Source organism: Siphateles boraxobius, unplaced genomic scaffold (genome assembly GCF_051911475.1).
Source record: "Siphateles boraxobius isolate OS27281-9 unplaced genomic scaffold, OSU_SipBor_1 48, whole genome shotgun sequence".
NCBI classification, from domain to species: Eukaryota; Metazoa; Chordata; class Actinopteri; order Cypriniformes; family Leuciscidae; genus Siphateles; species Siphateles boraxobius.
In genome coordinates, this window is record NW_027509119.1 from 8,636,986 (window position 1) to 8,652,549 (window position 15,564).

At 37.2% G+C, this 15,564-nt stretch overlaps 1 protein-coding gene across 7 annotated transcripts in view; it reads left to right on the forward strand.

Annotated features, from left to right (window-relative positions):
• The window catches only part of sec24d (SEC24 homolog D, COPII coat complex component), a 42,098-nt gene that overhangs the window by 12,154 nt on the left and 14,380 nt on the right, over nucleotides 1-15,564 (forward strand). For 2 of the 7 annotated variants that reach the window (XM_077201897.1, XM_077201901.1), the window contains exons 2-12: nucleotides 4,257-4,414; nucleotides 6,361-6,598; nucleotides 8,918-9,116; nucleotides 9,759-9,855; nucleotides 9,935-10,077; nucleotides 10,167-10,433; nucleotides 12,344-12,498; nucleotides 12,589-12,700; nucleotides 12,783-12,910; nucleotides 14,694-14,832; nucleotides 14,995-15,110. In XM_077201897.1, coding sequence (XP_077058012.1) covers nucleotides 8,966-9,116; nucleotides 9,759-9,855; nucleotides 9,935-10,077; nucleotides 10,167-10,433; nucleotides 12,344-12,498; nucleotides 12,589-12,700; nucleotides 12,783-12,910; nucleotides 14,694-14,832; nucleotides 14,995-15,110 — 1,308 coding nt within the window. In that variant the 5' untranslated portion in view covers nucleotides 4,257-4,414; nucleotides 6,361-6,598; nucleotides 8,918-8,965. Of the gene's footprint in view, nucleotides 1-4,237; nucleotides 4,415-6,360; nucleotides 6,599-8,917; nucleotides 9,117-9,758; nucleotides 9,856-9,934; nucleotides 10,078-10,166; nucleotides 10,434-12,343; nucleotides 12,499-12,588; nucleotides 12,701-12,782; nucleotides 12,911-14,693; nucleotides 14,833-14,994; nucleotides 15,111-15,564 lie in introns of all 7 variants that reach the window. The other 5 variants (XM_077201899.1, XM_077201903.1, XM_077201900.1 and 2 more) reach the window with 4 other exon arrangements.

Consider the following 15,564-nt stretch of genomic DNA (forward strand, 5'->3'; position numbering starts at 1 on the left):
AAGGGGCTGCTGGCAGTTATATTTATTTTCTGTAGCCAGCAGTAGTCCTGGTGGTATTTTGTTTTGTTTGTTTTATTTTAAATAAAGTATGTTTAATTGTTCGCCGGTTCCCGCCTCCTTCTTCCCTGAACATTGCTACATCTAGTTTTAAATGTAATTCTTTTGAAGTGTTGGTGCTTAATGTAACACTATCTGTAAATGATAAATCACGTTTGAGATTTGTGCTGGCTACTGTATACAGGCCACCAGGGCACCATACAGACTTTATCAAAGAATTTGCTGATTTTCTATCAGAGTTGGTAATGGCTGCAGATAAAGTCCTACTTGTTGGTGATTTTTAATATACATGTAGATAACGAAAAATATGCATTGGGATTGGCATTTAAAAACATTCTTAACTCTATTGGAATTAGACAACACGTGTCAGGACCTACTCATTGTCGTAATCATACTCTAGATCTAATATTATCGCATGGAATCAATGTTGATCCTGTTGAAATTCTACTGCAGAGTGATGACATCTCAGATCATTATCTACTCTCATGTATAATTCATTTAACCAAGGCTGCAAAGTCGACTCCGTGTTACAAATATGTTGGACCTATCACTTCTGCCACTAAAGATCACTTTATTAATAATATTCTGATCAGTTTCATCTCCTCAGCCTCCCAGATAGCTTAGAAGAACTCGATATTGCGAAAGAAATGTTTGGCTCTCAATTTTCCAGAACTTTAGACACAGTTGCTCCTTTGCGCTTAAAGAAGATAGTCCAACGCCATGTTACAACGAGCACACTCAGGCCCTTAAGAGAGCAGCCAGAAAAATGGAGCGCAACTGGAAGATAACAAAACTAGAGTTTTTTTCGCATTTCATGGAAAGAGAGAACAATTGCGTACAGAGAGGCCTTAAAAGCTGCTAGATCTGCTTATTTTTCAACCCTATTAGAAGAAAATAAAAAAAAACATTAGGTATTTGTGGCGAACAGGACGGCCGAGGGATGTGAGAGAATGGCACGAGGCCGGATCTGCTGTCAGAGAGTCCTCGCCGCTGTGGTGAATCGGCGGTGCCATCGAGCATGGTGTGCGAGTCGCCGCCGCTCGCCGTGGGCCGGAGCCTGCTGCCATCCGCCGGGCAGGGGAGGAGCAGGGGAGGAGAAGGCCATGGACGCTCGAGGCGGTGCGCTGGAGTGAGTTGCCGGGGAGACGGCCGAGCTCGCTGCCGGCCGCCTGGGAGTTGGAGGGGCGGCTGCCGTCCGGGAGGGAGCGGGGGAGTCGCCGCCGCTCGCCATGGGCCGGAGCTTGCTGCCGTCCACCAGGAAAAGGGGAGGAGCAGGGAGCGGGTGACTACTACCGTCTGCCCTAGAGCCTAAGGAGCCTTCGCCGTCCACCGAGCGGCGGAGGAGCGTCCAGCCGTCCACTGAGGGCTACCCAGCGTCACCGCCAGGCACCGCGGAGGAGATCGCCCAGCTGGTGGGGGACCAGATGGCAGCGCGTTGTGGGAACCGGACCAATTTTTTTTTTCTCTCTCCCCTCTCTCGATCTGTCGCTCCTCGTGCTTCCGTTTCCGTTTCCCTCGGCTTGTCGGTCCATACCCCCCAGGGATCACCGCCGCGGGGGGGGGGAGTAGGCACAGGCTCGTGGGTACCCCATGGCCTGTGAGGGGCGATGGGGGTATTTGGTGAACAGGACGGCCGAGGGACGTGAGAGAACGGCGCGAGGCCGATGGTGCGATTGCTAATGAGCAACACCTGTGAAACACACCAGTCTCGCATCTCTCACGGAGGAGCGGAAGCATAAAGGAGGAGCGACGACGTTGATGATCGAGAGAGGAACAGGCCTGTATTTTAGTTGTGTTTGGTTTTTGTATTTTTATTTTATTTTAGCCAGTAGTCGTCCGCGAGGGGCTGCTTGCAGTTATGTTTATTTTCGGTAGCCAGCAGTCGTCCGCGAGGGGCTGCTGGCGGTATTTTTGTTTGTTTGTTTTATTTTAAATAAAGATTATTTAATTGTTCGCCGGTTCCCGCCTCCTTCTTCCCTGAACATTGCTACAGTATTTATTTGAAACAGTGGTTAAATTAACGCTTCAAATAAAGTTCAATAAAGATTCATACCCCAGATTACAAGATTGATAATATCAGGGAGAAAATTATACCGTAAATGCAACCGTATACTACAGTATCGTATCAGGCAGTGCATTGTAGTCTCCCAGAGGAAAAAATTTATTCATACATTGCTATAGGAGAGGAAGAATTTTCTAAACTCGTTAAATCATCAAATCAACAACATGTAAGACCCTATAAGCTATTTAAAGAGATGCTTCCAGAAGTCATAGATCCTCTTTTTAATATCATTAATTCATCTTTGTCATTAGGATACGTACCAAAAACTTTTAAGGTGGCTATGATGAAACCGCTTGTTACAAAACCACAACTTGATCCTACAGAATTAGTCAATTACAGGCAGATCTCGAATCTACCTTCTCTGTCAAAGATACTAGAAAAGGCAGTATCCTCACAACTATGTTCCTTTTTAGAAAGAAATGGTATCTGCAAGGATTTTCAGTCAGGATTTAGACCGTACCTTATACTGAGACAGCTCAGATTCACAAATGATTTGCTCTTATCATTCGACCGTGGTTTTATATATATATTAGTGTTACTCGATCTTAGTGCTGCATTTCATACCATTGACCACAACATTCTTTTAAATAGACTTGAAAATTATGTAGGCATTAGTGGAATTACATTAGCATGGTTTAAATCATACTTATCTGACCATTATCCGTTTGTAGCAGTAAATGAAGAGATGTCTTATCGATCAAACGTTCAGTATGGCGTACCACAAGGTTCAGTACTATGACCATTGCTGTTCACTCTGTACATATATTTACAGCTCTATATTTCTTCACGCCCTGATGAAACCTACCAATTCACAAAATTAACGGAATGCATACTTCCCTACAAAGGCGAAGTGCAGTAACTACGCAAACAAAGAAACAGAGAAAAAGGCCTTTAATGTTTTTATACCAGCCAGTCAAACATGTTATGGGTAGATTACTGGTAATGCATCTCCGAAACGGGACATAATTTAACCCAGATATTTTTTCAAAAGACAGAACACATGTCATAAAGCCCATTAGAAGTCTTAACTCATTTTTGACCAAATGTGTAGTTACTGCGCTTTGCCTTTGTAGGGCAGCATAGCTAATTTAAAAAACTGTATGAATAATAGTTTCCTACTACTTAATTCTGAAAAAACAGTGATTCTAATTATTGGACAAAATAATTCCTCACATACTAGCCTAGAATACTGTCTAACAATTGATGGCTGCTCTGTCAAGTCTTCGCAGTCGGTTAGGAACCTGGGTGTGCTCTTTGATAGCAATCTTTCATTTGAAAGTCATGTATGTGTCTAGTATCTGTAAAACCTCATTTTTCCATCTTAAAAATGTATCTAAATTACTTCATATACAGTCAATGACAAATGCGGAACAGTTAGTTCATGCGCATCAAGGCTAAATTATAGTAATGCTATTATGGGTGGTTGCCCTGCACGCTTAATAAACAAACTACAGCTGGTCCGAAACGCAGCAGCTAGAGTTCTAACCAGAACCATATTAGCCCGGTTCTGTCAACACTGCATTGGCTCCCTATTAAACATAATATACATTTTAAAATATTGCTGATTACTTACAAATTACTAAATGGTTTAGCTCCCCAGTACTTGATCGAGCTCTTAACGCATTATATTCCGTCACATCTATTGCGCCCTCAAAATTCCGGCCAGTTGATAATACCTAGAATATCAAAATCGACTGGTGGCGGTAGATCCTCTTCCTATTTAGCACCAAAACTTTGGAACAGTCTTCCTAACATTGTCTGGGAAGTAGACACAATCTGTCAGTTCAAATCTATACTAAAAGCACATCTCTTTGACCTAGCATTTTATTTTACCTTTATTTTACCAGGAAGTCCCATTGAGATCAAAAATCTCTTTTACAAGAGAGACCTGGCCAAGGTAGCAGCCATACATAAACAAAACATATTAAAAATGCTACATACAATCATGACAATTTCATAAAAAAATTGTCACCTGACACAGCATACACAACACATTATAGACTTCTATAATTCAATGTTTGGCTGCATAGATTAGGTCAGCCGGAACCAGGAAAACTTCCCATAAATCCTGATGTACTTGTTACATAATAAGAAGGATGGCGTCTACTCTAATATTAGTCTCTCTGTTTATCCCGAGGTTTACCGCCATCTGCCGGATCCAGGCCGTATCTGGATCAGATGAAGGACCTGCGCCTGGACATGACGACAACGCAGTCCTGAAGAGTCAACTCTCTCCACTGTGAAGGCCTCCTTCCCTTCCCTTTACCTCTGTACAGATAAAACGTTGCCTCTCAGGTGACATTTCCTCTTTCATTCTTAATTACCCCCCCCCCCCCCCCCCCCCCACTGAACCCACTGCACGGGGTCTGTTAAAAGTCAATGGGCTTAGGGGAGGCACGAGAGACGCAGCATCCTGCTGTAACTACTTTACCTGCTGGTGTCGCTGTTGGACATTGTTACTTTAGAAAAAACGTGATTTATACACTTTTAATGTCACATTTGGTAATATTTGAGTTGTTTTATTTTTGTGATATGGATTATTTTAACATCCAATTTTTTGAGGAGGCACTGCCTCCCTTGCCTCCTCAGAGGAAATGCCCTGCATACTTCTAAAAAGAGTATTTATTTCAGAAATAATATGCTATAAAAGAATATACTTCAGTGCAAACTGAATTGCAATTAAACAGAATAAAGTGTTCTCGGCCAAACCAATATTTTGATATTTTGTATGATAGCTTTTTCACTTTTGTTGTTTCATGAATTGTTTTGTTGTTTAATTATTGCTGAAAAGCCTAGTCATTCATTTTAAAGAGTTTTTTTTTTCTTTAGATACCATTTTAAATATCCCCTAAGGTATTCTTCTCAAAAATATTATTTCTTTGTGACTGGACAACAACACTTTTAGGTAATTCAATGTTTAAAGTCTCACAGAGCCAAAGCAGTGTCAGTGGTAATCAAGATGCTCATTAGCAAAATCAGATTAAATCAATCAGAGATACAATGACAGAACATTTAACATGCCAAATGCCACTGTTCATATATCTGTGGGAGGTCAAAAAGATCAGCGGCAGTGCTAATATGAGTACATTGCAGTATAATAAACTTGACAGATCAAGTTGGGGTAAAAGAGACTGAAGACTCTAAGGGTCAGGAACAGTCTATCAAGGACAAACAGAAAGAGAACTGACTTTATGAAGTCCATTTTCTCATATCTTATAATATGAGAAGTATGCTTAATTGTATTTATTGTGCCCTTTTACTTCAAATCTTAAAAGTGTATTTTTATAGAGATAATATCATATTAATGAAACAAAAGGCCACTTAAGTGTACTTAAGGAAAGTGCACTTTCATGCCTATATTTCTTTATACACTAAAATACACTTTCAAAAAGATTTTTTTTTGCATAAAACTGTGCATATTGTAAATGATGATGTTTTAATAATCTTTTGCCATGCTTTAAAAAAGTATCCTACACTTATTCTGATGAGTTGACAACATACTAAAGCTTATGTAAAGTACTTAATTTGTATTTAATTAATAAAAATGTAATATAATAAATGTATAGAAATAAAAACATTTCATTTTATTTTAGTGTTATTCAATGCTGTATTTAAAGTTAATTAATTTAATATTTAATAGTTAATAATTTTAAATGTATCAAATTGCATCTTCAGCTTCACAAATAAAAAACAAATAAAATAAATTACAAGTGGGCTATATTTTACATGACATACAAGTTTCAATAAAAATAGGCTATTTGCATAATAAGAACTTTTTCTAAAAGTAGGCTGAAGTGTACCTCTTTTTTTTGCAAGGGTAGAACCTGGGAGACACAAAACAGAAATTATATAAATAAAATAAAAAAGGCTGATCAAAAGTAGTCCTTAAGTTTTCATAGAACAGTTTGACTGGGATGTAGGCCCCAGAACCGTAGGCCCTCTGTGACTGTGGCTTATATAAGTTTCTATTTTCTATATGGGAAAACAAGAAACCTGAAATAGTGAATTAGAAAAGTATACGTTATAATGTCTTAAGAATCCCTCAAAAAATACACAGTATTATAACGGAAACAAAATGTTTCTCCATAGTGACTGGAGCACTCTCACATTCATTCAACATATTGTGCACAAAACGAAACAACATAAAAATATCCACCGATCATCAGTCTAGATTAATATGATCTTATTTTGCCAATTTATATAATTTTTTCATCAATTTCTCATTCCCTGTATCTATACAGGCCAGCACAGAATGGCTTCTGCTCGCTACGCACATCTGTGTAGCTACTTGCTTACTTTTTACAGTCTATGTTGCTGACGTGTAGTGGTTCCCACAAGTGTGCGCATGCGCACAGGCGCCTGCTGTATGACGCCGTGTACGCGCAGACACCGGTGCGCTGTGCTGGAGTTTGACGTGGCACTCTCGGCACGCAATCAACATCAACAGAGGAAAGGACGCAGTTCATCGTTTTCTCTCAGGTAAGTCTCTATTATTTTTGTATGTACTAATAAACAAACACACTAAAGATGTTTTTTTTGAAAGGCACCCTTATTTTAAATGTTGTTTACTAGCGCCAATCTTTAAATTATGTATGTTTGGCTTATACGTCAGTTTCCGTCTCTAGCAGAAAATATTTCGTAACTTTGTATCACTGGAGTGACAGCTGGTGCGCGCGCTTCCTTATAACCGGTAATCTATCGATTCTGTCCATGGCGTGTGCTGAGGTGTTTCAATATGGACTTTATTCAGTAAAGTCAGCTGTAGCTCACTGAAAGATTACAGGTCTGTCATAACGGTCTTTGACGTGGCAGTTTCGGGCAGTGGCAGACTGATACTGTACTGTACGTTACGGTATCACTGAAGCATCTCTATTATGTCTTCACTGTTCTGAATATCGTGTGTGTTGAATGATATTAGGAAAACTCGATCTTACCATGAGTCTCAGTTCTAAAGGCCTCTTACAGAAATACTGACATGATTTCTCATACAGGCCACTCTTGACAATAATTAGAGAGTAAGAACAGCCATGTTTAGTGTAGCAAATTTGTATTTAATAAACCAGAGGACAGTTTATAATTTATTTGCTGGAGTTTTTTTTATATAGTTCTGCTGTGTTACATATGGAGTAGAAAAATGTGTTTATTTTGATTAAACGTTTATTGTAATTATAATTTACATAAGCCTATAATTACATACGAATCTTAGTTATTTTAAAAGTTTTCAATTCAGTAAAAACCTGATAATTGAATAGCTGTGAGAAAACAATACTATATTTGAGAACACCATGTATTTTACTGATTTATTTAAAATAAACTCAATATGAATATGAATCACCTTTATGGGAAATTCCTTGCATAAACCATCACCTTTTTTGCCTTGTTTTTCTTATTAGTTAGGTGCATTAGAGTGTTTTATGTTGCATTTTATGTTGCGAGGTTGCATTAAAAAAAAAAAATGTTTTAGGCAACTTTAAGTCATCATCATGTGGCCTTCCATTCTATTACCACCATTATAAACACCAGTACATTTTCATGTAACAAACAGAGTGAAAATCTCAGATAGGTTGATATATTAACATTACATGATTTAATCAAATACAGAGTTAAGACATTTAAAATATACAGTTACCAAAATGCTGCCCATTTCAATATACAGTATTGCAAGTACATTGCTGTATTATTTACGGTAATTTATTAAGTTAATTAATGTGATGGCTGAATACAATAGTCAAACCGGTATATTCACATTTTGTGTGCTGGTTTGTATTCTTGGCCGATTGTGTTATCATAAACTCCTCTAATCTCAGTCAAGTGTCAAAGTTCCTGATCACAAGTGCTTAGGGTTGAAGTAATGATATCAGGGAAACTTTTCATTATCTCATGATGCACCACAGCCCATTTCACCCCGTCATTGTTTTCATGATATTATTTAGCATATATATATATATATATATATATATATATATATATATATATATATATATATATATATATAATGCAACAAAGTTTGCTTCTCCTGTACAGCAGATCTAGAAGAAAATAGTGTCATAGTCCAGCTTAAGTAAGTTCAGTCATGGTTCATTTTTGTTGTAAAAAAAGTTATTAATTTAGTTCATTTATATATAGCCGCTCTGTAGAAAACAGTGATGTCATCGTCCAGATGTCATTCATGCACAAACTATTCATTAAGCACTAGCAAAAGTGTTTGTTTTCCAGTTGATGGCAGTAATCTTCCACTAAACTATGACACGTTTCATGTTTTCACCATGAATGAAACTCAGACATGTAGATACTCTTTAATGTGAATTTTACATAAAATGTTGCTAATTTAAGTAAACCGGTATATAAATATCATTACTAATTTCTGCAAATACATTTTAAAAATGCCATATATCCCCCCCAAAACTGCACAACTGTTGAGTAAATACATTAATACAAAAAGAGTGATGGTACATGCATTTAAAAACTGACATGATTGTTAGAAAATCACTGTCTGGGGCATCTGGAGAACCCAGAACAGCTGTTAACAAAGTTTAAGCTAAAAATAACTGCCATTAAACTATAGTAGGTGTAAAGCGTAAAACTTTGTTAGTATTATGCTGAATGCAACCAATTTGAAGTAAACGAGTAAAGGTGATGTTTCAAAACTAAGCATTTGTCTATTTCTCCATTTTGTGTTAATGTCTATTTAAAACCTGCAAAATGAATAACGTTTGTTGGAAACATGTGGGGCGTGACATTGAAAACATATAGCCTGAAGTAGATTGTAATTCAGCCTGTTTTTTTCTTCTTCTCCAGGTCACCTTTTTTTGTCCCAGACTGGAATGACAGAGGTATAACAATAGGATGAGTCAGCAAGGTTATGTTGCCACCCCTCCATATTCCCAAGCCCAGGCTGGAATGGGGGGATACTCTACTGGATTTGGGAACCCCCCACCTCAATCGCATTATGGGGCCTATGGATCCCCACCACAGGGTTATTCTGCCCCACCGACAGGTAAAATAAAAATTCTCCTCAGTTCTGTTGTTTTAGTACTGGCAAGTTTCATCTTGTCCTTAATATAGTCTATGAGTCTCAGCAAAGCCTCAGCCTAAATGAACCGAGTCAAACCATTAGGAAACTATTCTTCACTAGTTTCATCTGATATATCATCCCTTATGTTCTCGTAAGGCTGCTTGATTATCCCAAAAGTTCATAATCATGATTATTTAACACTATTAGGAGTGGGTGATATAACCAAAATGGTATACAAGTAATTTTTGTCATGCATCCAATGTATTTTTCAAATGTTTAGGATCGCTCAAGACATAACTTGCTGTGTTTATGTGAAAACTCACCATTTTATAACGGTCACATTTCATGATTTGACTGATTTGTATGTTCGGGCTTTTAAGGAGGGGCGGAAGTGTATCTCTTTAAAGAAAAACGGCAGAATCCAGCATAATAATTGTTTTATCTCGATTATCGTATTTTCATAATTGTCCGAATCCAAAATTGAAATTAAATCTAAAATTGTACTAATCGCACAGCCCTATGTTCTAATACATTAGTTGCATACTCTGTAGTTTATATTTTGAGGCTCTTTTTATTCTTCACAGAATTATGTGCTTGCATTAAAATCAATGCTTTTTTGTGTAGGTGTGCTCAAGCCCACCTCTCCTTCTGGGATGCCTCCAATACCAGTATCCAGCCAGTATGGTGCTAACATTCAGCAGAACGGGGCCCATCCCCACAGGTAAACACTACTTTACTGTTGTTGAAAGTGAATTACATAATAACATATAGCTCCTAATATATTTTTTTACTCCCATCAGTTTCGCTCCTCCTGCTGCTTCAGCTCCATCCATGTCTTCTTATGGGCAGCCTCCTCAAAATGCTTTCTATAGCATGGCACAATCCCCACCTCCAACTCAACAGCTGACTAATCAAATGAGTTCCATGAACATTGCAGGATATGGTAAGTTAGATGCCATTTTACATTAATTTGAAGTTCAGATAGTGGATGTTTAACTGGCCCATTTTATACCCATGTACTATGATCTTTAGGTCAAAGGCCCATGCAGTCTCCTTCAATCTCAGCAGCACCACAACAATTTCAAACATCACCACCACAACAATTCCAAACATCACCACCATCTGCAATGGGACATCCTCCTCTTTCTCCACCTGGACAGCAGCCGCCTTCATTAGGGTCTCCTCCACCAATGGCCACTATGGGTTCTATGTCAGCTTCGCCTATGGGAATGTCTGGCCCTCCTGGACCAGGTGTCCACCAACCACCACTTGGACCCCAAGGCTATCAGCAGCAACCAGGTTAAAACTAGGACATTTTACAACAATGATAAAGAAAGAATTCCAAAACGTACATTTTAAGGTGAAGTGTGTAGTTTGTTAGTGTTAAAATACTGTTCCGATTTACACTACCGGTCAAAAATGTAAAATATTTAAGTTTATTTTATCTTTTCTGAAAAGTCTCTCATGCTCATCAAGGCTCCATATTTATATGATCGAAAATGAAGTAATAACAGTAATATTGTTAAAAAGTATCACAATTTAAAAGAACTATTTAAAAATGTAATTACTGTGATGCAAAGCTTAATTTTTAGCATCATTACTCCAGTTTTCAGTGTCACATGTTCAGTTATGCTCAGTTATTATTGGCACTATTATTGGAAAGTTATTCATAATGTTTTTTTTTTATCAGTGTTCAAAATGTAATATTTTTGTGGAAAATGTGATACATTTTTTTCCGAATTTTTTTGATGAATAGAAAGTTCAAAAGAAAAACGTATTTATTTTTTAAAACTGTATATGAATTTGATCAATTTAATGTGTCTTTGATGACTCTTATTCAGCCCAAACTTTTGAATGGTAGTGCATCATGATTTCCACGAAAAAATATTAAGCAGCAAAAAATGTTTTCAACATTAATAATCACAAGAAATGTTTCTTGAACAGCAAATCAGCATTTTATAATGATTTTTCTGAAGGATCATGTGACACTGATGAGTGGAGTAGTGATGCTGTAAATACAGCTTTTCATCACAGGAATAAATTACATCTTTAATTGTATTAAAATAGAACACTATTCTATTGTATTACCTTTTAAGGCTTATCTGAGTGTTGGTGAGTCTATGGCCACACACACACACACACACACACACACACACACACACACACACACACACACACACACACACACACACACACATACACATACACATACACATACACATACACACACACACACACACACACACAAAGTTCCTTTAAATTGTAATCATATTTTACAGTATTACATTGAGAGTGTTACGGTATTACATTTATACTGTATTTTTAATCAAATAAATACAGCCTTGATGAGCATAAGAGACTTCTTTCAAAAACATTACAAAGTTGTAAATTGACTGGTAGTTTACATATTAATCCTTAGTCCTTGTAAAGACCAATTCAACTTCACAGAGTTTGCTCAATCTTTACCGGTTAGCCACTTAATCCTGCTTCATGAGACGGGTCTCAGCCCAACTCAGCAACATTTACTTAAGCAATTGTGTGAGTTTGGGACGGGACTATCTGTCTGACCAATGCAGAAGAGTGGTGGGTTGTGTTTGCAATAACTGTTTGAAAACTATTAATTTTTCACTTGTGTTTGTTGATGTAGAAACTATACACTTCACCTCTACACTAGCCTGGGAAAACCCAGACAACTTCCGGCAAATTTAGATTTGCTCTGAAAGTTAGTCTGGCAAAGAGCTCATTCAAACCCATTTCCAATCCGTCGAAATCGAGGCACCAATCAGAAACGTTGGGGCGGGCTTAACACGATGACGACAGCGCTGGGATTTGGAAGCAGATTTTGTAGCCTACATTACAAAGATGGATGCCGCCGTCGAACATCACTCGTTCGAATCAGCTATCGCGTCTGTTTTAAGCGATTTGAACTTTTCCTTTTTGTTAAAAACCGAGCAAAGAACAAGACTCGGGAGATGTTTCTCCGCCTCTCTGCACACGTCATCTCCTTCATTGCTCTGATTGGTTTTAGGTCTATCCGCGACGTCTGTTGGTGACGCCCCTTTGGAAATGATTTGTCTATGACGCTTTGCCAGACCCTAACTCAGTTACAACTGAGAATGGTCTGGTTTTAACCAGGCTACCTCTACACTATTTTTAGGGGCAAATGTTGACAAGCCTAAATAACAATTGTTTTTGCTTCTGGTCTAAAGGGAGCCCAATCGCAGGTCCGTATGGTGCACAAATGGCAGGACCACAGATGGCAGGGCCACAAACAGGCGCTTTCCCAGGAGGCTTCCCTGGAGCTCCATCCCAAATGGCAGGACCTCCTCAAAAGAAGCTGGACCCAGACTCTATTCCAAGCCCCGTAATAAAAAAGAGAACAAAATGCTACATTACAGTGTAAAAGTATTTTAATATGTGCACATTTCAAGGTACACTGACTTGTCTCCTCCAGACGCAAGTGATTGAAGATGACCAGGTTAAGAGAGGGGGCCAGGTGTATGTCACAAACGTTAGGGGCCAGGTGCCTCCACTGGTCACCACAGATTTCACAGTACAGGATCAAGGTAAGCATCTTTTCACTTCACTCTAAATATTAGCATAACAAGTACTTTTGTTTTATATATTAATTTTTTGTTCTATTTTAAGGGAATGCCAGCCCAAGATTCATGCGGTGCACGACATATTCCTTCCCTTGCACTGCTGACCTTGCAAAGCAGTGCAAAGTGCCTCTGGCAGCCATTATCAAACCCTTCGCTACCGTGCCCAAAAACGAGGTATGCAGCATTTTATCAACACTCTGATTTTTTGCAGATCTTCAGGTTTTTTACATTTATTCATTTAGCAGACATTTGATTAACAATTGAGGATAAACATAAGTGACCATACAACATAACAACATAAGTGACCTATGACATAAGTGACCATTTCTAAGGACTTTTTAGTTTTTAAAATGTAAAAAAATAAAATAAAACATGAGCACCTTATGTTTAGTCGTGTAAAACTATACATATCTTCCCATGTGAAAAGATTACTCTTTTGCATTCTTGTGAAAGTGTACTTGACACAAATATATATTTAAATGCAAACTTTATGTGATGGATGTTTTCGGACACTTATTGCAGATTAATTGCAAATTAAATAAAAAGTGTGTAGTATTATAGTTTCAATTTATATTAACTGCAATTAGTTGAGGGCTTTTTTGACTTAAGTACATCTTTATAGGAAAATTCATAATTGCTTCTATAGTCTTTGAAATCTGGCTAAAGTGCACTGCTGAATGCACTGAGAAGCATTTATGGTAAACTAAAATATTCATTAATGTAATTTCTGTTGAAAAGTGTGTCATGTATTCAAATATAGGACTATTTGTTACACAAGTTGCAATGTAATGAAGTTGCAATTTAGTACATTCAAAATGCATTAACTTTAAATGTAATATTGAATAAACCTACAGTTAAATGATTACGCCTGACAAAAGATTATTAAAACTAATAATCATTTAAAATGTGTTTTAAAGTAAAACTTTTAATATGACATTATTACAAAGTGCATTTCTTTAAAAAGTCTACTTAAGTGTGCTAAGAAACATAGTCATGAAAGTGTACTCTCATCAAATACACTTAAGTGGCATTTTCTTTCATTAATACTATATCATCTTCAAGTACAGTAAAAAATATACTTTGAAGATTTTAAATACAGTAAAAGAGCGCATTCAATACAATTAAGCACACTTCTTTTTCACAAGGGGTTGTTCTACTAGGGGTTTTCCTAAATGAAAATTAGCTTCAAACCATAATTCTTTCCTTCTGTGATACACAAAAGGAGATGATGAAGATTTTTCTTTGTACTCTTTTTCCATGCTATCAAGTGAATGTGATTCTCCTGGTTAAATAAAGGAAATAATTCACTTTCATTGTATGGAAAGGAGCTGTGTGAATAACATTCTGCTAAACGCCTCCTTTTGTGTTACATGGAAAAAGGAAGTAAATAATTCTTTGTTTTAAGAATCAACACTGTTGTCCATGGTTTTGTTTTTGGAAAATACTGCCTTTGGAATATGTTCAAACCCTAATTCATGGCTGTCCCCTCAGTTTATTGTGACAGTAGTTTAATAGTGGTTTTGATACCTTCAAGACTTGTTTAACTCTGGAATCTTTCATTGCTGTACCCTTCATCATTATTCTTCAGAGCCTTTTTAGGAAGTGTTAGTATTCTTATGAGAGACTAATGGGTTTCAGTGCAGTCTCCAAGGAACATGCCAGATAAATATATCTTCGTACTGGAAATCACTCCACATTTTGATTTGGATCTAAATGACTCCATATTGACTGAGAAAAGAAATTCAAATTCTAAATGATATTAGCTTTAATATTTTTAAGAACTTTTAAATAGAAGTCTTTTGTAACATAATACATGTCTTTACTGTCACCTTTGATCAATTTAATGCATCCTTGCTGAATAACAGTATTAATTAAAATTAGCTATATATAAGCATTCTGTATAAAATGGTATGCATATGTTACATATGTTATTTGTCCTTCTCACTGTGCTCTATAGACTCCTCTGTACATTGTAAATCACGGTGAGACTGGACCAATCCGCTGCAATCGATGTAAGGCCTACATGTGTCCTTACATGCAGTTTATTGATGGAGGACGACGCTACCAGTGTGGTTTCTGCAGCTGTGTTAATGAAGGTTGGTACTGTACCATTGGAGACTGCTGAGATCTTTTTTTTTTTCTACACACAGCATGTGTACGCTGTGTTTCCTGTCAGCATATGGTAGGGATTATTTGTCTGTGCAATCATGACTAAAAAAAAAAAATGTGTTTCTAAAAATGTGTTTCCACTACCTTAGTTCCAGCGCAGTATTTCCAGCATCTGGACCATATGGGGAGAAGAATGGATATGTATGAGAGACCAGAACTGTCTTTGGGCTCATATGAGTTCATTGCCACGTTGGATTACTGCAAGGTATCAATCTTCATAACATTCAGGTTTAATCAATGAGAACTTGCTTTTTGTTTTTGTTGTACACTTTTTATAGAAGTCTACAATAGTCACGGTCAGAATTTATTAGATTAGTAAGGTTTATTATTAATAGATTACATTTAATTTATCTCAATAAAGTCAATTTCCCTCTAGATATGTAATGGTATAAGAGAGTGTGTAGATTATTAGAGAATGTGCGTTTTGCACAAATGGGGTCAGCTTGCCCCTAAAGAAGCATCTGAGAAAGGTTTCTTTCTTGGCAGTCACATCACATATTTTATTCAGGCATATACAATTAAATAATATGAGTAAACATATGATATGTTTAAAATGAGGACAACTATTTATGCTCAGCATTAAAAAAATGACCCTTTAATTGATTATACAGAGGCAAGTTTGAATTTAGTAAGTTGTACATTTTTATGCTGCTTTGTCA